The sequence below is a fragment of the Cololabis saira genome, chromosome 1 (genome assembly GCF_033807715.1).
Source record: "Cololabis saira isolate AMF1-May2022 chromosome 1, fColSai1.1, whole genome shotgun sequence".
NCBI classification, from domain to species: Eukaryota; Metazoa; Chordata; class Actinopteri; order Beloniformes; family Belonidae; genus Cololabis; species Cololabis saira.
Window position 1 is genome coordinate 9,274,857 of NC_084587.1, and position 26,688 is coordinate 9,301,544.

At 40.7% G+C, this 26,688-nt stretch overlaps 1 protein-coding gene across 1 annotated transcript in view; it reads left to right on the top strand.

Moving 5' to 3' along the window:
• The window catches only part of LOC133456470 (alpha-1,6-mannosylglycoprotein 6-beta-N-acetylglucosaminyltransferase B-like), a 293,267-nt gene that overhangs the window by 158,063 nt on the left and 108,516 nt on the right, over positions 1-26,688 (top strand). The window contains 1 exon segment of the mRNA XM_061734986.1: positions 17,388-17,557. Within this exon segment, the coding sequence (XP_061590970.1) occupies positions 17,388-17,557 (170 nt within the window).

Sequence of the window (26,688 nt, forward strand, 5' to 3'; positions counted from 1 at the left end):
GGCGGCGGAGGGGGGGCAGGTTGTACGAATACAACAACGAGGAGGAGAGACGTGAGTAGAAATAAAGAGGGGGGGAAACAGGTATGTGCAGCCGTGATAAAAGGGTGATGGAGAAGGTGAAATTGAGGGTATAACCCTGCTGGGTGCCGGTGCCAGCTTGTGCCACCACCTGTACTCTGTGACCTTCTTAAGGGGCACGATGCACAAGCGTAAAGGGTCACGCACACACTCTCACACACATGCTTTTATCTGAAGTCCTGCAGCAACAGATGCTGAGATGAGCATTAGCATTCGTCCAATGTTTGCCTGCTAGCGGAGCAGAGCAGAGCAGAGCGCTGGAGTGCTACCACATCCCCTAAAACCCCTTGAGATCTCCTTCTTTCAAAATGTACCAACAAAGACTTTTTAAAGGTTTTTCTGAGGGACGACCTTGGGTTACGTAAACATCTGCATCTGCATGCCAAATGCCTTTCACCAGCCTTTCACTGTTATACACAGTAAACACTCATAGCGGGAAAGATATGATGAAGAAATCTTTCTTCAGATGGCAGAAATTATGATTCTTATTATTCTGAGCTTGTGTGCATGTTGGTTTTATTTTTTTTTATTTCTTGATTTAAAAACTCTGAGATAACGCAATCATGTGGTCGCCTCTGGCTGAAAAAGATATAGTGTACTTTATTGGGCGTTTACGTTTGCTGTGACTTCACAATGCCAAATCAGAGTAGAAACAGAGTAGGACCACCGGTCCCAATTATCTGTCGGTTGTAGTAAAATATTTTTAATATTAAATGCCCATCCCAATCATTATTTTTCTGGTGGCCAAGAAAATATTCTACCGTATGCAAATATAGCCGACCTAAACACAAACAAATAACCTGAAACGAATTGAAAAGTGCCTCACTGGTGACGTGTTAAGTTGAGTGTCTTGTGTATCAAAGAGAAAGGCGTTCAGCACCATGGACAGCAACACGGCTTCTCACAAGAAATATGATTGATTTAAGTTAAATGTAGTTCGATATGCAGAGCTCCAACAGTTAGCTACGGAAAACAGCAAGCGCTAGACGTTGCATGGTGGAGGGAGAGAAAAGCTAGAGGGTAGTGGTAGCTTGCAGGAACACCCGGGCATTTATTTGGTTTTTTACTTCTTTCTTCCACCCATTTGTCCATTTTTGGATTAAGATGAGGTTGGTTGGAGTTAGTTCCAGCCAAAATGGTTACTACCAGAACACCAGCTATTGGGTTTCACAGCTGCTCTTCATGAAACTTATGGATGATGTCACAGAGGGTGTGGCCAAGGCTTCTGATATTGTCTATTTACACGCCAGGGAAGAATGGAGTCTGAAGGCTGACCCCACCACCTATAACTAGCTGATTCACACAGAGATAAGAAGACAAGATTGAAAAAAAAAAAGTGCTTTTGTTCTGTATCTGTGGTATTTCAAGATGGTACAAGAGAATGGGGTCAGCAGGCAAAGCGTGAAGTGATCGTACCAATCTTTAGTCACAGGAGGCTTGCTGGCTCTTTAAATCCAATTCTCGGGGGAATTTAAGAGCAGAAAATTACTTAAGATCACTCTGAGAATCCCTGAGCGCTTGGTGAGTAAACACAGAGCGTTCACGCAGGACTCTGACTGGAGTTCATTCATGTTTGTCAGCTTGAAATAAACACACAGAGAAACAAAAACCAACGAGATTGGAAACATATTCAGACTCCCCCACCACGTTTGAGGGAACATGGCTGGCGTTAACCCTCACCTGTTTGTCACTCGTCGCCTTTTCTGCCTGTTCATAAATGTCACTTCGGAGGGTTAGGGTGTTTTCTCGACCGTTCTTGTCAAACATCTCCAGTCGGAGCCAAACTCTTCTGATTCAAATCCTCCCAGAATGGTTGGAATACCCGGATATGTTCTTTCCTCTCCCTCATGCAGTTTTGTCAGGGGTACGTCCAGTGGATCTCCACTGACTCCCATGTTAAAATCTCCAATTTCAGAGCAGAAATAAACATATTTACTGCCTGGTTAAAAAAAAAACATTTGTTTATTGAGCATAAAATTTACTTGGATTGGATTGTCTAACAGTTGGCTCAGTCAGTGGCTAGCAACTGTCACTTCCTCATCTGTAATTGCCATGCTACCGCGCCTGGCGAAGCAACATTTGTATTTACCCAGCGTCGGCTAAATGCCACTGTCATTTTGGATTTTTTTAAAATTTCATCTCTGAGAACATGTAGCGCTGCAAACGTCCACCAGCAGCTCTGCAGCTTTTTCAGCAGGGATCCGCCGAAGGAGCCGGTAGCCACGGCTAATCTTGATTGACATTAGTGGGCGATTTCCCATCAGCTTCCTGAGCAACATGGTTGCACCATGAAGAAAAATGGGTTTCAAAGCCCCTCTTTGTTTTTTTACAGTGTATGGTTCAGAGTTGTTTCAACAATGTGGGCCGACTGCCGTTTTGGTCTGTCCTCAGCGTGACCTCAGGTTTTATGAGAGTGTACCTGCAGGTTTTGAGATTGCGTGAGAATCACGGGTAATCCTCTCATTTAACTCCTCCTAAAGGGGAGTTTTTTCTTGCCACTGTTTGGCTTGAGGCTTTTCTCCCACCATGGGAGTTTTTACCTGTCTTGTTTATGTAATAATTGCTCGGGGGTCATGTTATGGGTCTTTGGAAAGCGTCTAGAGACAACATCTGTTGTATTAGACGCTATATAAATAAAATTGAATTGAATTTAAAAATTCATATCTCGACATAGCTTGTCCTTTCTGGAATTGTGCCTATAAAAAGGATGAACTTCTCCTGGTACATAGGTAAGTAAGTAAGTAGGTAAGTAACATGTATTTATATAGCACTTTTCACAGACAACGGAATGTCACAAGGTGCTTCAATAAAAATAAAACAACATCAATAATAACACGAATAAAACACTACAATAGAAGTAGAAATACGATAAAAACAAGACAATACAGATAAACTCCTAGAATAAAAGCACATAAAATCAACATGATGGTCATGAAATGACCCTCTCACTACTAATGTTTAAAAGCTTGGAGAAACAGGTGGGTGTTAAGTTTGCTCTTAAAAGCATCGATGGAGTCCAGAGAAAGTAGATACAGCAGGAGATCGTTCCAGAGCCTCGGCGCGACGGCCTGGAAGGAGAGATCTCTTAAAGTGGGTACGAGGGACCACGAGTCGGCTCTGGTCACATGATCTCAGCTTCTGAGATGGAGTGTAGGGGCATAGTAGGTCCTTGATTTAGGAGGGGGCCGGACCACGCAGAGCTCTAAAAGTCAAAATCATTTCTGAAACTTCTAAACTGTGGCCTCCGTGAGCTAACGTAAAGCCAATGTACAAGTTAGGGCTGTTCGATTAATCGATTTTAAATCGTAATCGCGATTATGTAATTAGAACGATGTTAAAATGTGAAAATCGTAAAATCGATTTTTCAAAAAAAAAAAAAAAAAAAAAAAAATTTTTTTTTTTTTATCTTGTCTGCACACATATTAATGATTGATGGAAATACCTCTCAATACCTGCGACAAGTGCCCCATCGGAGAGGCTCTTTAGTGTAGGAGGGGGCGTTGTAACATGCCACCGGTAGACCGGCTCGTGTTCCTTGCAAAAAACTTGCAAATGTGAATAGCAAATGTAATGACTGACATTACACACCTCTACCTCCTTCATGGGTTGCATTATTATTTAGCACGCAAAGACCCAGTTTAGTTTAATTAGAAAATGTCTTGTTTTATTTAATTGGAAATATAACTTACTGTATGTTTGCAAGTGCTGATTTACTGATTTTTTTTCAGAGATAAAACTTTATATTTTATTATATTTTTTAAAACTTTTTTTCAACTTATTTTACAGAGTTTTGCACTTTATTCATTCATTTTTGGTTTAATAAGAGCAAAGTTTGCACTTAAAGCCCAATGGGGCAAATGTTCAATAAAAAAACAGCATATTTGAAATCATTTCTTTGCCTTTTGTCAATTCACAAAATAATCGTAATCGTAATCGAAAATCGGATTTTGAGAGAAAAAAATCGAGATTTTATTTTTGGGCAAAATCGAACAGCCCTAGTACAAGTGAGTCTTTTATTTTGAAAAGCGATCTGATTCTCTATACCAGCGGTTCCCAACCTTTTTTCCATGGAGCCCCCCTTACTTGTGTCTAAGACCAGCCGGGCCCCCCGACCCGTACGTACTAACAGCAAAAGAGTAAAGTTCGTTACAAACCTTTAATTGAAAAAATAAACATTAATTATGTTTTTTTGATACATTTCTCTTTGGTTTACCCTGTATTTTGTTTTTTTTCTCACCTTCCTTTTGTGTCACCAATGTATAAAATACGCACAAAAAATAATTGCAAGGACATAAAAATATTTCTGAAAAATGTCTCTTTTAATATGAGAGCAACATTTTTTAACATTTTTCCTTTAACAACCTGTCGGAGTAGTAGTATGATTAAATGTTGAATAATGATATAATAATACGTTTTTAAGTTATTATCCTGATAAATAACTTAGTATTTTAAAATGACCAAAATATATTTCTAAGTGGGTTTATACAGACTTGGATTACTGTATTCCATTAGTTGTGTTATTATGATTTTTTATTTATTTAACATGCGTAAATATAATTTTTACAACTGCATATCCTCAAAGCAGACAAAGTTTCGCGCCCCCCCAGAGATCTTTGGCGCTCCCCCAGGGGGGGCCCGGACCCCAGGTTGGGAGACACTGCCCTATACCATGATTGTGTCTTTGATCTACTGTGTGTAAATTAACACAGCGCTTCTGCGCCTGGTGGGACTGGGATTAGGGCTGATACTCATATCAGACATGTTTGGTAGACATAAATCAGGAAGATTGGCTTTAGTCTTAGACTCCACTTTCCATATATTCTGCACGTAGGGTTGCCACCCGTCCCTTGAAATACGGAATTGTTCCGTAATTGGGAATTAAAAGTTGCGTTTGACCTTTTTTTCATTTTTTCTTCTTTTTTTTCTCCTTTTTTTCTCTTTTTTTCTCTTTTTTCTCTTTTTTCTTCTTTCTTTTTTTCCTTTTTTTTCTTTTTCTTCTTTTTTTCCTTTTTTTTCTCTTTTTTTCTTCCTTTTTCCTTTCCTTTTTAATCTCAACATTTTGACTTTTTTCTCTCGACATTTTGACTTTTTTCTCAACATTTCGACTTTTTTCACGAAATTTTGATTATTTCCTCGACATTTCGATTTTTTTTCAACATTTCGACTTTTTTCTCGGCAATTTTACTTTTTTCTCAAGATTGTACTTCAACATTAATCTTGACATCTAGACTTTTTTTCTCGAAATTTCGACTTTTCTCGAAGTGCATAATGAAAAAAAAATCTTCCCCCAGTTATAACTAATATAGAAACATACAGCATGTGTTGCCTTCATTCTAAGGCTTATACAAGACTTTTCATTTTTTGCGGGTCCAGACATACCGGTATTTGTTTTTTGTGTTTTTGGTCCAATATGGCTCTTTCAACATTTTGGGTTGCCGACCCCTGGCTTAGACTGTTCCGTAATTGGGAATTAAAAGTTGCGTTCCGTATTGAACCAATACAGACATATATTATGCTCTTATTTATTTATGTAATAATATACAGGTGAAGGTCGGAACATTTGAATATATTGCAAAACTTAGTTCGTAGTAAATTCAACTTAAAGTGAAACAAATATATTATTTCCCACTACATTCAAAGTGAGATATATCAAGCCTTTATTTGTTATAATTTTGGTGATTATGGCTCACAGTTTATGAAAACCCCAAATAAAAAATCGCAAAGAATTAGAACATATTATGAAATCAATAAACAATTCAATCATCAAAGTTATAACAAATAAAGGTTTAACATATCTTGCTTTGCCTGTAATGAGACTATGTAATGTACATGTATTAGTTTCACCTTTTAAGTTGAATTATTGAAATAAACCAACTTTTACACTATATTTGAATTATTGAAATAAATTAACTTTTACACCATATTCTAGTTGAATTATGAAATCGGGGGGTCCCTTTTTTCTATTTCTGAAAGGTGGCAACCCTATCTGCACGTTACATCACTCATAAAAGCGATTGGCAGCTCTCTGCTCCAGCTGATGGGATGTTAGTTGTGTTGTCAGAGTCCGAGCGTGGACCCAGTGATCTGGAAGTGTTGCGGATGCAACATGGATGAAAGATCCAGGTTGTTACACATATCTGTGTTGGGACACATTTTTGCGCGGTTCCAGTGTTTGTGTGCTAAACCCTTTAACTCCACCGCCGAACTAGTAGGACGAGCTGCATTAGCGTCGTGTATTTGCACTCTTGCCATCTGCCACCCAAACTCTAATTTAATTTCACTTATCTTCTTTTTATGAGGCAGAAGTTAATAGAGCAGGTTTATTAAATCAGAGGATTTTTCACGGCAGCTGGAGTCTCACTGGAGCCCGACTCAGCAGCATGCGCATCATTGTTCTGCTCTTTGTGCATATTTTCTTCGCGTTAGAGGAAGGTGGCGGCGCTAGGTGAATACAGATGCGGTACACAACTATATAAAAAGGTGTCAGTATTGAATAATTAAAGTGAATGATGTTCTATGGTCATTTATCGGAGGCTAATGTGGGATCAATGCACTGATGAACCTACAAGAAATGATCACATGAATGGGCACTTCCTCTCATATTCGCACAGATTTATTGAAACATTTTGCAGATAGGGAGACAAACAGCTCCCCGTGGAGATGGTGACTGCAGAGAATGATTAAAAGGGGGGAAATTTGGGATGTTACGGGAACCCACACAGAGCCGTTTACATCCTTGATTGCCTCGTATAAAAAGACAGAACTGTGATTACATCGGCAGAGAAAGATGGCGCGGGCTTTGAGCTGTAACGTGAGATATGACTTTGAATATGAGCCAATATCCGCTGCGTGTCTGAATAAATATCTTCTTACTGGCAAGTTTACAATGTAAAATGTTGATGTTATAAAAGCCTTGTGTCTTTAGTCGTTTCTGCTGCCTTTCAAGTGTCAGTCAGAACTAGAGGATAGTTATTGGACTCATCCTCTGACACAGAAAGAGCTTTTCTCTGTATTTTGACATGACACTACTATTTTAGTTGGACCACCTTTTAACTCTGATTACATTCACCGTGGTGTCAGATTTCTTAGCTAAGCATTGGCACGGTGTTTATTTCTGTCCAGAGTTGCATTAATTTCTCACAAAGATCTTGTGTCTATAATTAGAGAGCTGGATTGCTGCGTCAAGTCCTCTCCAACACATCCAGAAATAATTCTCAACATAGACTGGTCTCTCTGGTAATCAGTGCATGTCTGAAAATTATGTCTCACTCCGTCTGAACCAGTCTTTTCAAATCTGAGCATGATTATTCTAGCATCAGCATCTCCATAGTCCTCAGTTGTGAAAGGGGGGTAGCTCCTTCCTGGGTGGGAATGATGCCTCAAGTAGAGGAAATTAAGTATCATGGGTCTTTCTCACAAATGAGAGAGGGATGTAGCACCATATAATGTAATCATTTCCTGAAAATGTAATAACGCCTGAAAATGTAATAACATTTGCACTTAAAGGAGCCGTCTGTAAGAAATGGCCATAACTGGTACTGCAGTCACTTTCAAAATATTGTTGAGCGGCGTGTACCCTCCCCCTCCTCCCCCCGACCAGAGGTTGCCAGGTAGGCTGCAGAATGCAGCAGGAACGTAGGCTGCCATGGCTGCGATAATTAGAGCCGAGCTGGCAACCCGGATGCCGAAACAATACTGACTTGGTGATTGGGAGATAGGTGGAGGGTGGAGCTTCAGAAACAATACTGACTTGGTGATTGGGAGATAGGTGGAGGGTGGAGCTTCAGAAACAATACTGACTTGGTGATTGGGAGATAGGTGGAGGGTGGAGCTTCAGAAACACTACTGACTTGGTGATTGGGAGATAGGTGGAGGGTGGAGCTTCAGAAACAATACTGACTTGGTGATTGGGAGATAGGTGGAGGGTGGAGCTTCAGAAACAATACTGACTTGGTGATTGGGAGATAGGTGGAGGGTGGAGCTTCAGGCCAAAACAAAAAATGACAACATAAACATCAGTTGAGGGCTGCAACTCCTCTTTTTAAACTGGAATATCCTGGCTTGAGTGCTGTTGTCAGTGACATAAGTATTTGAAATGAACATGATTTTTAAATGTCTGTTGACATATCGGGGTCATTTTATGATTCGTTTTATTATTGCTCTTACATACAGCTCCTTTAACTCATTTGAAAATGTAATAAAATCCAATAACGTAATAACTTCACCAATAATGTAATGAAATATCCTGACTGATATTGTAATAACATTTTTACCGATAATGTAATACCTTATTACATTATTGGGAATTTATTACATTTTCAGGTGGGTCTTTTTTTTTTTTTTCCAAAACTGATAAAGTAATACTTGACAAATAATGTAATATAGATGTTCATTTTCAGTCCAGAGTTCTACATTTTGTGTTTTAAGTATCTAACAATGTTATATACACTGGATTTGAAACACCAGCATGACTATTGGGTTAAATTGCAGACTTTGAGTACCATGTAATAAATTCCCAATAATGTAATAAGGTATTACATTATTGGCAAAAATGTTATTACAATATCAGTCAGGATATTGTATTACATTATTGGGGAAGTTATTACATTATTGGGTTTTATTACATTTTCGATTGAGTTAAGTGAAAATTTTATTACATTTTCAGGCGTTATTACATTTTCAGGAAATTATTACATTATAGGGGGCTACAGCGATCGTTGTGGCATCATCAGTATTTTCGATTCTCTGTCGGTCTGTTCAACAACCAAAAGTCGTTTCGTTTCGTTTAATTATTTATTCAAACAGGTTAAAACAAAAACAAAAAAAAATAATCAGAATACATAAAATGTAAAGTCGAGGCCTTGTGTTTACTGGTCTGCTTGTGTTCCTACCCTCCCCTGTGGTCACCAACTGATTTTCTTTTGTTGGATGTCTGGAATCTTTCTAAGAGAGGGAGTGAGAAGTTCTTGCCATTCAGGATGGACCCCCATTACAACTGTTGTTCCTCCACATCAAGAGAAGCCGGCGGAGGTTTCCTGGGCATTTAGTTGAGATGTTAACCAAGGAAAGGTGTGTCAGGCATTTCTAATCAGGCAAAGGCCCCGAGGCAAACCCAGAACACGCTGGACGCCAGAGGGTTTGTCTCTCTCAGCTGGGATGGGACGGTCTGGGTTTTACTCTGGAAGAGGTAGCTGAGGTAAAAGAAAAAAACATAGTATTTTTGTTTGTCTGCGAGTCAAGGAAGGAGGAAGGGAAGAAGGAAGGAAGGAAGGGAGAAAAGAAGGAAGGAAGAAAAGAAGGAAGGAAGGGAGGGAGGAAAGAAGGAAGGAAGGGAGGGAGAAAAGAAGGAAGGAAGAAAAGAAGGAAGGAAGGGAGGGAGGAAAGAAGGAAGGAAGGGAGGGAGAAAAGAAGGAAGGAAGGAAAGGGAGGAAAGAAGGAATGAAGGAAAGGGAGGAAGGAAGGAAGGAAGGGAGGGAGGGAGGGAGGGAGAAAAGAAGGAAGGGAGGAAAGAAAGAAGGAAGGAAGGAAGGAAGGAAGGAAGGAAGGAAGGAAGGAAGGAAGGAAGGAAGGAAGGAAGGAAGGAAGGAAGGAAGGAAGGAAGGAAGGAAGGAAGGAAGGAAGGGAAAAAAGAATGAAGGAAGGAAAGGAGAAAACAAGGAAAGAATGTATGAGGGGAGAAAAGAAAGAAGGAAAGGAGTAAAGAAGGAAGGGAGGAAAGAAGGAAGGAAGGGAGGAAAGAAGGAAGGAAGGGATGAAGGAAGGAAAGAAGGGAAGAAAGAAGGAAGGAAGGAAAAAGAAGAAAGGAAGGTAGGGAGGAAAGAAGGAAGGGAGGAAGGGAGAAAAGAAGGAAGGAAGGAAAGGGAGGAAAGAAGGAAGGAAGGAAGGAAGGGAAAAAAGAATGAAGGAAGGAAAAGAGAAAACAAGGAATGAATGTATGAGGGGAGAAAAGAAAGAAGGAAAGGAGTAAAGGAGGAAGGGAGGAAAGAAGGAAGGAAGGGAGGAAAGAAGGAAGGAAGGGAGGAAGGAAGGGAAGAAAGAAGGAAGGAAGGGAAAAAGAAGAAAGGAAGGGAGGGAGGAAAGAAGGAAGGGAGAAAAGAAGGAAGGAAGGAAAGGGAGGAAAGAAGGAAGGAAGGAAGGGAAAAAAGAATGAAGGAAGGAAAGGAGAAAACAAGGAATGAATGTATGAGGGGAGAAAAGAAAGAAGGAAGGGAGGAAAGAAGGAAGGAAAGGAGTAAAGAAGGAAAGGAGTAAAGAAGGAAGGGAGAAAAGAGGAAGGGAGAAGGAAGGAGAGAGCAGGAGGAAAGAAAGACAGGAGAATGAGGTCATTTTGACCCAAAGACAGTACAAGGGTTAAGGTGGAAAACCATTTTTATCGTCATTTTAAAGGCAACAAGTTTATCAAGTCAATAATCATTAATTTATCAAGCTTTTCATTGAACACCAGACTATTCAAATGAACCTCCCTTTACTACAAAGGTAGCTAAAGATTGCTAACATTTGACAGGTGCTAATCCTAACTTCTTGTTTATTGACAGACCTGTTTGAGTTAGCGTTGACCTGTCTGATGAGTTACAAGTGAAAGTTAAGTCTTAAGTGACCAGTGGCTCCAAACTGAGTCCTTGACTTGAGTCCAGAGCTCTAAGGATCTGAATCTCTCCAGTTAGGCATCAGTTTGGGTCAAATAGCGTGTTTCGTGTTGATGCATATTGGCCACGGTTACAGGATGTTTTTTTAATTCTGAATTAATTATTCCGAATTAAATCACTCTGAATTAAACTATTTTCCTTCGAGTTTACATGGAAATAGTAATTTCCGAATTGAGGTTTACATGGAAAACACGTTTGATCGGCTTTATCCAATTCCGGAAGTTACGTCTACCGGAAATTACGTCTACCGGAAGAAAAACAAACTTTGAAAAGCTCACAATTTTTATGTTTCCTGCCATCTGATCTTTTAATTATTTTAAGGTCCTCCAAGCTATTTATCAAATAAATCGTCTCTGCTCTTGACCACCGTTTACTGCGTGCTGCCATCTTGAAACTTTGTGTATACATGATCGCGGAATTATTCTGTTCGGATTTAAAATCGGAATAAACCAGCCACTTACTTCGGAATTAATAATTACATTAATTCATTTAATTTGGAATGACCATTTTCATTCGAAATTAGGTGTTTACATTTAAATTTTTACTCAGGCCACGTTTACACGTAGCCGGGTATTTACAAAAACGGATATTTTCCCCTCTACGTTTTCAAAAAAATCCTCGTTTACACGGACCCGCATGAAAACGCTGTTAACGTCATGCCAGCCAATCAGAATCCTGGAAAAACATCAACAAATGACACGTGTGTAACTTCCAGTTAAGGCTGATTTATGGTTCCGCGTTACACCAACGCAGAGCCTACGGCGTAGGCTACGCGGCGACGCACACCGTACGATGCGCGTCGCCGCGTACCCTACGCCGTCGTTTTAACGCGGAACCATAATTCAGGCTTCATGCTGCTGGCTGACGCGCTCACAGGCTTGAATGAGCAGGAGGCTGGACGGGGGGGGGGGGGGGGGGGGGGTTACTTTTAAGTGTGACTTTAGAATATAAAACAGGTAAAATACAAGAAAATATTGACGGTGGCCAAACTAATTGTAAACACAGGTCGCACACATGACGCTGGTGAGTTTCTGGTGCATAATGTGACGTTCTGAAGCTTAAATCTCCGTTTTCCTCCGTTTTCCTCTGTTTAGACGCAAACGTGAAAACTGAGTTTTTGAAAATCTCCACTTTGGCCGGAGTTTTCAGAAATGATCGTTTTTGGGGGCTTTGAGCTGCGTTTACGTGTAAACGAACGGTCAAAACGCATGAAAACGCCTCCGTTTTTGCCCCGTGTAAACGGGGCCTCATTTTAAATCGGATTTAATTTTAATTCTGAATTAAAGAGGAATTAAACTCCCCATGTAAACGCACTCATTGAGACCTCAGTGCTTAGGTAGCGGCCTGCAGTGTCCGGCTGCTGCCTATTTGCTTAGTTGGGCTTTTCTTTTTGTTTAGGTTCTCGTTAAAGATGCAGTGTTGTGCATGTTGCCTGTGTGCCTGCGTTTATTATTATTATTATTATTATCATTATTATTAAAGATGCAGTGTTGTGCATGTTGCCTGTGTGCCTGCGTTTGCTGCTCTATCTCAAGCATTAGTGCACTGTGGCAAACTGAAGGCCTGAAAAAGTGAAGTAGGAGAGACTTTTTGTAGCTTTTATAAAAATCTGCTGGATGCTTTGAGTAATTACTTCTGCATTTAAACTCAAAAGGAAACACAGTCTGCACTCATATACGAGTAAAGAGAGAGAGAGATGGAGAGATTTATAATGACACCAGGGGAGGAAGTCAGCAATGGCCATGAAAACTTTCCAGCGAACTCATCTCGGTTGGCTTAAGCTCATTATGCATGTTTCATGGTCAAAGTTATGGGATCCATTTGCCAGCAGAAGCAGCTGGAGGTGTTCATGCAGCCTTAGTTAATCAGGATTACTCAGCAGAGCAAGGTTTGGACATGGCTATGCTTAATCCACTGTGAAAAGTAACGAGCTGCTCATTCCTCGGTGAGTTGCGGTAATTATGCAGCGGCGAGCAGGACGTGCATGAGATGGCTGTGGCTTGTCAGTGCAAAACTGTGTAAAACATGTCACGTATAAACCGTGTTAATTCCTTCACACGTTTGACACGATGTTTTAAAACAAGGGACATTTTCACACCGGCTTCCAAAGAATGTGTTTTGCTGTAGTGATCCGTTTAGGGACGCGGCGCACATGAAACGCGTTGTGCATTTGTGCATTTGCAGGACGTGACTTTGGACCATAAGGAGATAATTCACTTGGGATTTCAAAGAATTACTTTCCAGTTATAATTTTTCCTTCAAAGAGTCAGAAATTTTAATGATCTTAATCCTCAAAGTCATTAAAACTGTTTGGACAGCTGAAGCAGAACTCTGAAGGAGCTTAACTTTATTCAGTACGTGCAAATATATAACATTATATTGTAAATCGGGTGGGATTGAATGTGCTTTAAAATAACCCATAATACTTTATGCATTAAATTACTGGGCCACCATCGATTTTCATGTTTACTGTATCATGTCATGCCTTATGTTTCACGAGTGCTGGGACAGTTTCAGCAGACCCCCGTGACGGATCCATAGACTATTGTATCATGTTTTCTGCACAAATGTTTCAGACACTTAAGATGATTTGATTCATATCATGCATTCCCACCAGGAAGGTGTCTAATTTGCCCAAAATTCAGTCAGCTGAAACAATGATTTTGCCCTCAGGTTAATCAGCAGAAGGACACAGATACAGAGCAAAAGTGCAGAAAAGGGTCGGAAATATAAATGCGAAGTGTCTTGATGAGCAGCGGCATCCGAGAGGGAGTCCAAGTCCCTTCTCGGATGACTGAACTCATCTGTCACCTTATCTCCAGAGGAGATGAACTGGTACACCTCTCTTTACCACAACGGGCCAATAAAGAGTCTGTTTCACTGCAGATTCTGGTCTGATCTAATGCTCTATCACTATCAAGATAGAGCTTGAATCCACAGGGAACTCTATCAATATGTCTCTAACGAGAGGTTCCCAGTCTGCAACAACAGTGACGCCCATAACAGATGGAACTAGCAGCATAGTGCTAGTATCTATTCACATGGATTTACTTAATCCACCAACAAATTGGGCGTTTATGGCTTTACAAAGAACTGATGACACATTGGGACTCTGCATCATAACTTATGGTCACCTCCCCAGAACTATGGAGGTTGGACTGCAACATGTGATTGGTGTGGCGGTATTTCCCTTCTGCGTATTACCCGCTACTCCTAACTACTTCAGTTCAATTCAATTCAAAATACTTTATTTATACCCAGGGGGAAATTGATTGTGGCAATACTTATGATTTAAGCCTCTTCAAAGAGTCATTGTAGAGGTTTATTACTGGGGACAGGAAGGATCTTCTGTAGAGGTCTGAATGATTTACTGTAGTGGTCTAAAAGATCTCCTGTGGCAGTCTACTGTAGAGTAGGAATGGGCGATATTTTACCATTCACGATAAACCGTCAAAAAAATTCCCCACGGTAAGAATTTGTCATCTCGCGGTAAAAATGATAAATTGAGGAAATGAGCAAGAAAGAAAGAAAGAAAGAAAGAAAGAAAGAAAGAAAGAAAGAAAGAAAGAAAGAAAGAAAGAAAGAAAGAAAGAAAGAAAGAAAGAAAGAAAGAAAGAAAGAAAGAAAGAAAGAAAGAAAGAAAGAAAGAAAGAAAGAAATGAGCCTGAAAGAAAGAAAGAAAGAAAGAAATGAGCCTGAAAGAAAGAAAGAAAGAAAGAAAGAAAGAAAGAAAGAAAGAAAGAAAGAAAGAAAGAAAAGAAAGAAAGAAAGAAAGAAAGAAAGAAAGAAAGAAAGAAAGAAAGAAAGAAAGAAATGAGCCTGAAAGAAAGAAAGAAAGAAAGAAAGAAAGAAAGAAAGAAAGAAAGAAAGAAAGAAGAAAGAAAGAAAGAAAGAAAGAAGAAAGAAAGAAAGAAAGAAAGAAAGAAAGAAAGAAAGAAATGAGCCTGAAGAAAGAAAGAAGAAAGAAATGAGCATGAAAGAAAGAAAGAAAGAAAGAAAGAAAGAAAGAAAGAAAGAAAGAAAGAAAGAAAGAAAGAAAGAAAGAAAGAAAGAAAGAAAGAAAGAAAGAAATGAGCCTGAAAGAAAGAAAGAAAGAAAGAAAGAAAGAAAGAAAGAAAGAAAGAAAGAAAGAAAGAAAGAAAGAAAGAAAGAAAGAAATGAGCATGAAAGAAAGAAAGAAGAAAGAAATGAGCATGAAAGAAAGAAAGAAAGAAAGAAAGAAAGAAAGAAAGAAAGAAATGAGCCTGAAAGAAAGAAAGAAAGAAATGAGCCTGAAAGAAAGAAAGAAAGAAAGAAAGAAAGAAAGAAAGAAAGAAAGAAAGAAAGAAAGAAAGAAAGAAAGAAAGAAAGAAAGAAAGAAAGAAAGAAAGAAAGAAAGAAAGAAAGAAATGAGCCTGAAAGAAAGAAAGAAAGAAAGAAAGAAAGAAATGAGCCTGAAAGAAAGAAAGAAAGAAAGAAAGAAAGAAAGAAAGAAAGAAAGAAAGAAAGAAAGAAAGAAAGAAAGAAAGAAAGAAAGAAAGAAAGAAAGAAAGAAAGAAAGAAAGAAAGAAAGAAAGAAAGAAAGAATGAGCCTGAAAGAAAGAAAGAAAGAAAGAAAGAAAGAAATGAGCCTGAAAGAAAGAAAGAAAGAAAGAAAGAAAGAAATGAGCCTGAAAGAAAGAAAGAAAGAAAGAAAGAAAGAAAGAAAGAAAGAAAGAAAGAAAGAAAGAAAGAAAGAAAGAAAGAAAGAAAGAAAGAAAGAAAGAAAGAAAGAAAGAAAGAAAGAAAGAAAGAAAGAAAGAAAGAAAGAAACATACATTCCCGTTGATGACACTTTTTGTATTGGTATTTTTTTTATCATTATTGGGTTAAATGCCAGAAATTATCGTGATACATTTTTTTGTCCATACCGCCCATCCCTACTGTAGAGGCCTGAAGGAGGATCTACTATAGTGGTCTGAAGGATCTACTACAGTGGTCTGAAGGATCTACTATAGTGGTCTGAAGGATCTACTATAGTGGTCTGAAGGATCTACTGTAGCGGTCTGCGTTGCAGCGGATCCAAAGAACCTTTGACTGAACACACTCTGTTGCTGAATCACTGTGTTATGAAGAAGATGCTCAGGATTATTCATGATCTGGTTTTAATCATCTCTAGAGGGTCCAGAACCGTCCCCAGAACAGATCCAGCCTTATTTATCAACTTGTTTCTCTAAGTCTTGGTTCTGATGACGCTCACCAACAAATTACTGCAGATGTGACTGAACTCTTCACAACAGACTTATAGAAGATATTCAGCATCTTTCTGAAGGACCTAAACTTCCTTATGAAGTGAAGTCTGTTCTGTCCTTTCTAATAAACCGTATCAAGGTTTTCAAGCTTAAAGCTCATTAAAAGATACTTTACTCGTCAAGTATCAGCTCAAACTCACATAACATATTCCTTATTTACTCATGTCTGAGGTGCATAAATGAGGAAAACAAAAAAATTCTCAGTACTGCTGGCTGACGTATCGAAAGAGAGAATCCACACCGCCACCTAGTGTTTGGTGGTGTAATTACAGACACACAAACAACAACGAACAGCAACAAAGTCCAGCTTCAGCTTGGGTGTGTAGCTGCTACGTAGACGCATTAATTAAGTCTATGCTTTTCCGTGTTTTATGATTTGTGTACAGTTTAATGTTCAGAATGTTGTTCTTCCAAGAAAGAGGCATACACATGTCATAGCCGAGCCTGTTTTTACTGGATGCACAAGATACAGGATTTGGGAAGTCTTACAGACTCTAGATAACGAGAAGTTTGCAAGATTGCTAACTCTGTCTTCCATGTAAGAGCAGAATTTCTTTACGAGATCATGGTCTGTTGACGTTCCTACAGGAAAAGCTTACGCAGCAGAATCGCCCCGTTTCCCGAAGTGTCTCACATTTTAAGTCAGTCTGCAATGATTATGGCCGTCCATCAGGAGTGATGTGGGTGCAGAGCTATTGTAGAGGTGACAAGAATTTAAATAAATAACTGGAAATAAGCACAATATGTCCACTTTAGGACTCTACTTTAGGACTCTGTTAATATCTACTTCTCAAAGGAATAATATCTTGTACTTCCAGCCTTTAGTGTAGGAAATACTTTGGCTGAGAAGGAAAGCTCACTCACCATCACGCTGACTTGGTTATTTTAAATCAGCTTTAATAACACACTTTTTCTTTCATTTTTTTTTATAAATTCTTATTTATTTTACTCTTATTTTTTTATTTCATTGTATTTTGTACCCATGTTATTCTATTAATTTTATCTTTGTTATAAATGCCTTATATTCAGCTGTTTTTAACTGTACAGCACTTTGGTCAACCTTGGTTGTTTTAAACTGTGCTCTATAAATAAAGCTTGAGTTGAGTTGAAGAAAATACTTCCTTTTGTAACTTATACAAAGCCTTGTGGCCTGTGAACCCAGACCGGCTCAGTTTTAGGTTAAACCGACTTTATTTCACACGATTTCAAGCCAGATGTTGCAGAGTGATCAGTGTTTATGGCGTAACTGTCTTTATGTTGCTGCCCCTAAGCTCATTGCTTTTTTGTTGTTGTTTTGACTTGAATTAATATTAGAACCTAATTTATTGCAAACGAATGAAGAAAACCTGTGCAGTTCCAACCTTGAGATCTGCATGTCCCCTTCTGCTTCCAGATCCTGGTCCACGTGGGATTCCTCACAGAGGAGTCTGGGGATGTTTTCAGCCCCAAGGTGCTGAAGGGCGGACCCCTGGGGGAGATGGTTCAGTGGGCCGACATCCTGACGGCTCTGCACGTCCTGGGACACAACCTCAAGATCTCCATGTCCGTCAAAGAGCTTCAGGGGTGAGTTTAATTCACGTCAATCACTACGTTTACATGCAGTCAAAATTTGAGTTATTGCTAATATTCCGGTTACTGAAACATTCGGAATATTCCGTTTACATGCGTGAGCAAACAGGGTTATCCCTGTATACATGGTGATTAATCATTCGGGATATCTGGATCAAACCAGCGACGCGCGGAGAACGTGATGACGCAATTACCGTCATTTCTGCTTCTTCTTCCTGTATCCTCACCTTCTTTTAAATCTCGCTATCCCGGTACTTTCTACCGTCTACAAATGCCAAAATGTTCATATCCTTCATTACATTTATAGAGTGATTAGTCTCCTCCTCACTCCAAAAGTGTGGCGTGGTCTTGCGTTTCGCCGTGTTTAGAACTACGTCCTGGACTCAAAAGACCAGGATTCCTTGCGAACAGAGCATGCGCAGAAAACAGATTCATGTTCCGTTTGATGGGGATATTCCGTTTGGCGTTTACATGACCGAATAATTGGGTTTTAAAAGGAGTAACCCAGGGATCATATTCGGGTTTTTACATTTTTAAAAACCCGAACATGAGCAAATTCGGGTTATTCAAAGGGGTTATTGGTGTTTACATGGCCGTGCAAATTCGGGTTATTGCCAATATTTGGGTTTTAAAAGGGTTAGTGACTGCAGTCACTGACAGTCGGGTAGTTAATGCCGAGAACCAGAACAAGTCTCCCGCCTGATCGTGCATTGCTAAAAACAAATGTAATTCCTCCACTTGACTGACTGTGTTGTAACAGAATATTGTTTCCTTTGAAAGGAAAAATGTTTTCATTAGTAACGTTAGTGCGGTAAGAAAACAGCTTGATTACCTGAACTTAACTGGCTCTCTTGCTCATTACGCTCCGGTGTGAGAGACCTCTGTCGATAGCGGGCACGTTTAGGCTTGATTTGGGCTCATTTTGGCGGCATCACCCCAGATACAAGATTGATGAGTGTTATACGGGCCAGATGTGGCCTAAATGCCATAAACCAGCTCTGGCATGAGTAATGGCAGGTGAAGGCCAAAACACAACGTAGATGTGGACGTTTTGTGATGGATATACGGCTGAGTTTAGGCAACCACACTCAGTCAGTGTCGTCGGTCAAAGATGAATGTGGGTAAAAGAAAGCTGTTAATGTCGCAGTCGCCTCTCTCTGTGTATGTTTGTATGTTTAAACACTTGCTTACATGTGAACGCCTGTGCCATCTTGAATGTGGAAGAGCTCTGGAGTCATTCCTGCTGCAGTCAAACATCAGACACGGTGTGCTGAGGTCCAGTTGATTTATCCGACGCCGTATCGACCTCACATCGGCCGTAGGGCTGCGCCAGGCCCGTCTAGTTTTCCACTGTCAGCGCGCTCACATGTTTCTGCTGACGGTTACAGCCGTAGATCCAAAACAAGCGGACGCTTTGACAAACATATGGATGCAAATCTGCCGTCTCTGAAAAATACGCCATTCACTGTCAGTTCCCCCCTCCACGGAGAGGGAGACGATCCTTTTCCCTTACATTTGAAACCACTCGTGACAGCTGCCATGAATCAGAAGCAGTTTTGCATTGACGCCTTGTCTTTGACTGTCATTTCGAGACCTGTGCAGGGGTCGGGCGAAAATGGGAAAATCTAGAAGATTTTCATATTAAAAAAAGGACTTTACAGATGGCGGGGAAGTCTATAAGGCTGAGTTGACTTGTCAAGGTTAAACATGATAACAAGATGCTGTCGGCCTGACACCGTGGCGTCTTTGGGAACCACACTTTTTAAACTTTTCTCTGCCTGGGATTTAGATATCTTTACTTAAGCTGACATGTGCAGTATAAGGAAATACACCAGCATGTAAAATTATCATATTTCCACCTTACCCACATGGAAGGACAGCGTACCCCCCCCCATGTCTATCTTTGCACATGATTTCCTGCAGACACATCAAACAACGAGACGTCATATGGTGCATATGAAGCCTAACTATATATATATATATATATATATATATATATATATATATAATATATATATATATATATATATATATATATATATATATATATATATATATATATATATATATATATATATATATATATATATATATATACTCATATACATATATATTACTACTATTGCAACAACACATCGCAACACATCGCAAAAAAAAAAAAAAAAAAATATATATATATATATATATATATATATATATATATATATATTTTTTTTTTTTTTTTTTTTGGAAGGATTAAGAAATAAAAGGAAGTAGGGGGAGCTTACCAGCCTGATGGAAATTATTTTTCAGCAATTTTTTGATTTTGTGTTATGTTAGACCTTCATTTTACCCTACAGATGATGTGTTGTTGCAATAGTAGTAATATATATGTATATGACATATATCTATATATATATATATATATATATATATATATATATATATATATATATATATATATATATATATATATATATATATATAAATATAAACCACTTTTGCAGCACATCTTTCATTTCGCTCTACCCTCGTCTTCAGTAACACAGAAAAAAACACACAAACACTGTAAAGGTTGAGCCAGATCAGAAATGGAGGTGAGCTATAAAAATAAACATGTCTTGTTTCTCTTTCAGATGCTTCTCAAGCTGCATGTAAAACCTGCTGAAGGCTTTTATTGATCTTTAGATCATCAAAATGTTTGGAAAGGCTTAGAGCGAGGGTGGCGCGCTTTAATGATTTCCACAGTGAGCCTGACACTAGCATGTCAGTGAGGATGATCATCTAAAAGCTCTGTCGACTTAAAATAACGCTGAAAGAAATCTGTTCTTGGGAAACAAGTTTCTAAATGATTTTATTAACAGTATGTTAGCATGCTGTGGTGATATCCTCTTGAATTTCGTTGAAACTCCTTATTTTCCCCATATTCCCGACTAGTGCCCATCTGTCCTTTACATAATACAATGTACCGTATATATGTGTCAAATGCTACTGCATTAGCAGTGGTTTGCCACAGCAGCTCTGGTCATATTGTATCTTCTCGACAGCTTCCTTTACTTCTTCTTCTGTTAACCCTTGTGCTGTCTTTGGGTCAAGGGAGGATGGGAGAAAAGAAGGGAGGACGGCAGGAAGGAAGGAAGGAAGGAAGGAAGGAAGGAAGGAAGGAAGGAAGGAAGGAAGGAAGGAAGGAAGGAAGGAAGGAAGGAAGGAAGGAAGGAAGGAAGGAAGGAAGGAAGGAAGGAAGGGAGAAAAGAAGGAAGGAAAGGAGACAACAAGGGAAGAAGAAAGGAAGGGAGAAAACAAGGAAAGAAGGAAGGAAGGGAGAAAAGAAGGAAGGAAAGGAGACAACAAGGGAAGAAGAAAGGAAGGGAGAAAACAAGGAAAAAGGAAGGAAGGGAGAAAAGAGGAGGGGGAGAAGGAAGGAGAGAGCAGGAGGAAAAAAGGGAGGGAGGGAGGGAGGAAGGAAGGAAGGAAGGAAGGAAGGAAGGAAGGAAGGAAGGAAGGAAGGAAGGAAGGAAGGAAGGAAGGAAGGAAGGAAGGAAGGAAGGAAGGAAGGAAGGAAGGAAGGAAGGGAGAAAAGAAGGAAGGAGAGAGCAGGAGGAAGGAGAGAGCAGGAGGAAAGAAGGAAGGAAGGAATAATGAAAAGAAGGAAAGAAAGAAGGAGGGGCGAAAATAAGGATGGAAGGAAGGGAGAAAATAAGGGAGGATGGGAGAAAAGGAAGGAAGGAAGGAAGGAAGGAAGGAAGGAAGGAAGGAAGGAAGGAAGGAAGGAAGGAAGGAAGGAAGGAAGGAAGGAAGGAAGGAAGGAAGGAAGGAAGGAAGGAAGGAAGGAAGGAAGGAAGGAGAGAGCAGAAGGAAGGAAGGAAGGGAGGGAAAAAAGAAGGAAGAAAGGAAGGAAGGGCGAATACAAGGAAAGAAGGAAGGAAGGGAGAAAAGAGGAAGGGAAGAAGGAAGGAGAGAGCAGGAGGAAAGAAGGATAGGAGAATTAGGTCATTTTAACCCAAAGACAGTACAAGGATTAAAACGCATATTTTTGAAGCATCTCTCTGTACTGGTTTGGATTGCAGTGAGAGTAAAGCTTGGTTTATGTTTCTGCATCATCACTCCCTCCGTCAGAACGTTACCGGTTACGCAGCCTCTCAGGAATATAGGTAGGTGTTGGGTCAATGATGCAGGTCTCAACAAAAGGGACTGGTCCACTTGATTTTATTTTCACTTTCAACCCAGGCAGAAGGATGGATTACTGTAATGTCAATAAAAATGACGGTTGCACAACATTTATCAGCTGCAACTCACATGACGTAGTTTATTTGCTCCATTCTTGAGTCTGAGGAAGTAAAGAAAAGGGGACGCCATGAAAAGAACCCACACTTCCATCTGGTTTTTGTTGGTGTCTTTACAGAACGACAAAAACTAACCAAAAGCAGAAACACCAGCTACGATATCGGTTCTGTACAAGCATAAATCCTGCTTAAAGGGGGAGGCTGTAATGTTTATTAACTGCAGAGGACGTAATCCTGGATATGTCACTGTGAAGGAGCGTCTCTGAACCTTGGATATGGAGCTGTTGCCCGTGAGCTTTCACCCATGTTGTCTATGGAGAGTTTACTTGCGTCACCTGTCCACGCTTAGTTGTTGCTAACACCCTCATGTATTCACTGGAGTCCTGGAGCTTCAACCTCACTTCTTCCTCCCTGCTACACTTCCAGCCCCCCAGCAGTTTTTCAACTACACTTTACTTAATCAGTTTCCCTTCAGGGATAAATAAAGTATATGATCAAGAGTAGCTGATCTGTATAAGGCTGGAAAAGGCCCATCAGCTGGACAAGTTGTCTAGACATTGAGTCTGTCTAGTATTGTACGTACTCGTCCTAGAAGTGGACCTACAACCAAGATGACTTCAAAGACACAACACAGAATCCTGAGTGAGCTAAAGACAAAGTCACGGGTTACAGCTACAGGCTTGAAGAACTGGAAAACCTTTCCGTTCATTAATCTAGCATACACGAGCAGATGAACAGGCAGGATGTCCGTGGCAGAACACCAGGGAGGAAGGAAGCCACTGCTGTCAGAAATAAAAACGGTATTGCTGTGCCCCGGATGCTTGCCAAAGAGCACCGTGACAATCTGCAGCATTACTGGGGAAATGTTTTGTGGACTGATAAAGAAGAGCACAAAAAGAGAACAGCTTATGGACATCAGACATCGTTTCAAGGCGGAACATCACATTGTGGGCTTGCTTCTAAGTGTTTGAACTGCTTGGCACCACAAAAGGACGAAGATTATGTCACAAGTTTCACCGTAAGGTAATGAATAATGTCAGTTTGCCTCTATAGTGGTAGTGGGTATAATATAGTATAGTGGGAGTGGGTATAATATAGTATAGTGGGAGTGGGTATAATATAGTATAGTGGAAGTGGGATGATGCAGCAGGACAATGAACCCAATATATGGAAGTAAACTGACACTGGGTGAGGATGGATGGATGGATGGATGGATGGATGGATGGATGGATGGATGGATGGATGGATGGATGGATGGATGGATGGATGGATGGATGGATGGATGGACGGACGGACGGACGGACGGACGGATGGATGATGGATGGAAGGATGGATGAAAGTATTTACGGATGGATGGATGGATGGATGGATGAAATGATTTACAGATGGATGGATGGATGGATGGATGGATGGATGGATGGATGAAATGATTTACAGATGGATGGATGGACGGACGGATGGATGGATGGATGGATGGATGGATGGATGGATGGATGATGGATGGAAGGATGGATGAAAGTATGTACAGATGGATGGATGGGTGGGTGGATTTACGGATGAATGGACGGACGGACGGACGGATGGATGGATGGATGGATGGACGGACGGACGGACGGATGGATGGATGGATGGGCTGAAGGATGGATGGATGGATGGACGGACGGACGGACGGACGGACGGATGGATGGATGGATGGATGGGTGGATGAAAGTATGTACAGATGGATGGATGGATGGGTGGATGGATGGATGGACGGACGGACGGATGGATGGATGGACGGACGGATGGATGGATGGATGGATGGATGGATGGAGGGACGGACGGACGGACGGGCGGACGGACGGACGGACGGACGGACGGGTGGATGGATGGATGGACAGATGGGTGGATGGATGGACTGATGAACAGAGGGACGGATGGACGGATGGATGGATGGATGGATGGATGAAATGATTTACAGATGGATGGATGGATGGACGGACGGACGGATGGATGGATGGATGAAAGTATGTACAGATGGATGGATGGATGGATGAAAGTATGTACAGATGGATGGATGGATGATGGATGGATGGATGGATGGATGGATGGATGGATGGAAGGATGGATGGATGGATGGATAGATGGATGAAAGGATTTACAGATGGATGGATGGGCGAAGGGATGGATGGATGGATGAATGGATGGATGGATTTACGGATTGGATGGATGGATGGACTGATGAAAAGATGGACGGATGGACGGACGGATGGACGGATGGATGGACGGATGGATGGATGGATGGACTGATGAACAGAGGGACGGATGGACGGATGGATGGATGGATGGATGGATGGATGGATGGATGGATGGATGGATGGATGGATGGATTGAAGTTAACCAACATTCAGGTGAGGATGGATGGACGGATGGATGGATGGATGGACTGATGAACAGAGGGACGGATGGATGGATGGATGGATGGATGGATGGATGGATGGATGGATGGAAGTTAACCAACATTCAGGTGAGGATGGATGGACGGATGGACTGAAGGATGGATGGATGGAAGTTAATCAGCTCCTTGAAGTGTCTCTATTAAGACCCCCCTTAACCACATGGAGATGCTCTGACTTCACTCTGATCCAGATACTAAAAGCACTTGTTTGAAGTCACTGCTGCAGGAGTTTCCATCTGTTACCTCCAAGAGTTCACTTACTTTTTCTTCCAACACAGGAATGTATAACGGCTGTGTTCAGGCTGTGTTTTACCAGCTTCAGCACATTGTGTTTGTCTGTTATTGTGACTTAGATGAAGATCAGATCACATTTCATGGCGAATAACTGCAGAAAACCATCTAAGTTCCAGCAAGTTCAGCTGATTATTCTTGCTACTGCAAATTCTTTCAGGATGAAAATGAGGAAATAGAAGCATCCAGTATATCTAAAACAGCCAATAGAAGTCAGGGAAGAAGAGAAATCAAAGCAAGGCCTTTTATCTCCGTCCAACCGTCAGTGGAGACACGTATACGGTTTGAGATAAATAAAAATACTTTACCCAATGCTACTTTACCCAATGCTACCTGATGTTTCTTTGAATCTGAACGCTGTTCTGTGACATTTTGCAATGTTGTCTGCAACCTACAGAAGATTTGCACGCTTTCTGCCAAAACGGTCAATCAAACTTTATTTGGGCTTTCAGCACTTTCCAGATATCATCTGCAGCACAAAGAGCTTCACTGAATTAAAACAATAAAAGTTATAGACGCCCACTTCGATCCCATTAAGAGTCAATGGGGGGGCTGGGGTTTATCACAGCTGTCACTGGACGCAGTGCACTGCGAGACGAGGAAGTAAACCCCCTATGCAAATCATTGATTGCCAATTAAATCATGTGTGTAATGAAATGTACTCCCCGAATATACTTTTTTTATGCTCAATTTGAGAGGCAGAAATAGAATTTCATTCAGGGACCGATTCTTTAAGTTGACAAGATGGTGTCTATGTATCTAAAAGACCACATTTTTCTTCCAAAGCAAAAAGACAGCCTGGATTTGGAAACAGCTTTGCTTCCCCTTTCCAAAAAAACTGCTGTACAAAGAGGTGCAGAGGGTCCATCCATCATGGTTTCTGTGTTTATTTATGGATGCCTGGATCGAAACAAACACAACTGCTGTACAAACACTCTGCGTGCAAACTCCAAACAGCGCAAATTGATGCATATGTGCCACTTTTCAACGATCAGAGAGGCCTGTGTGGTTCTCGCCTGCTTCCTTTTCCTCCCCTCACGGATAGCGTATGTGTTCTTTGAGCGTACAGCACTCCCATGACTACCTCGGAGAGTTGTAATTGGCTACAGAGGGTGGCGGTAATTGGCCACTGTGGGGATGATTATGGCCAGACTTGTGGTTCTCCGTATGACTTACCCTCTGGTTTGTTGTTGTCAGTCAGCACTGAAATCGGGTGCCTGGACATTCACTGGATGCGCCAAAAGAGTGCTCAGACACTCAGCTTCGCTCTGTGGCCAGACATAAAAAGAGACTTTTCTTGATACAATATAGGATATATTATTATTTCCTCACTTTGGCGATGGACACCTCTGTAGAATTTGTCTTCTTGTGATCCCAAGCCATCAGTGTCGTTTTTCATAGTCTGGAACTCCCAGTGATGCCAAGCTCACAATAACTTTAGTACATTGCTATGTATGCACCCTCTCAGTCATGAGGCTGTCAGTATTGAGATGGATGGTCTAATTAGAAAACTTTCACAAAGCAGACTTTTTAATGGTAAAAATCAAGAAAAAGGAAGGTCAGCAAAGTCCTGAATTGGCATCTGCAAAGCGTTCTTTGTATTCAAGCATGCAAATATTTAATTTGAGGGGTCACTGATAAATGTCATTCTTTTATTCTCAGTCTTGAATCGTCCTTCATTTATGCACAACTCAGGAAGTTTCCTGCCGTCACTGACATTTACTCTCCAGCACAAAGTTGCATGCAGACTGAGTTAACTCCAAACAAGGTTTTGCATCTCAGCGTCTCTGCTGAGAGTGCACTTCTCACAATGTGGCTTCACTGTGTAAAGCCTGATGGAAATGAAGCTCAATTTGGTGCCAGGTGCTGCAGACAGCAAAGGTAGCTCAGATTTATTAGTGTGTGAGGGAGGAAGGACATGTGTCTGCCCTCTTATTACAGGCCAGGGGGGTTAGCTACACTAAGGGCGGCTGCACTCCTTGCATTGGTGGGCAGGTCACATCAGTCACAGTCACGGAGTTCAATGAAGCTAGGAAATGGATCTTTAGCACATACACAGGACACATTCACAAGAAGCAGTCATAGCCTGAAATAATTTATTCTTAGGCATACTGTATTGGGTCATGCACAAAGTT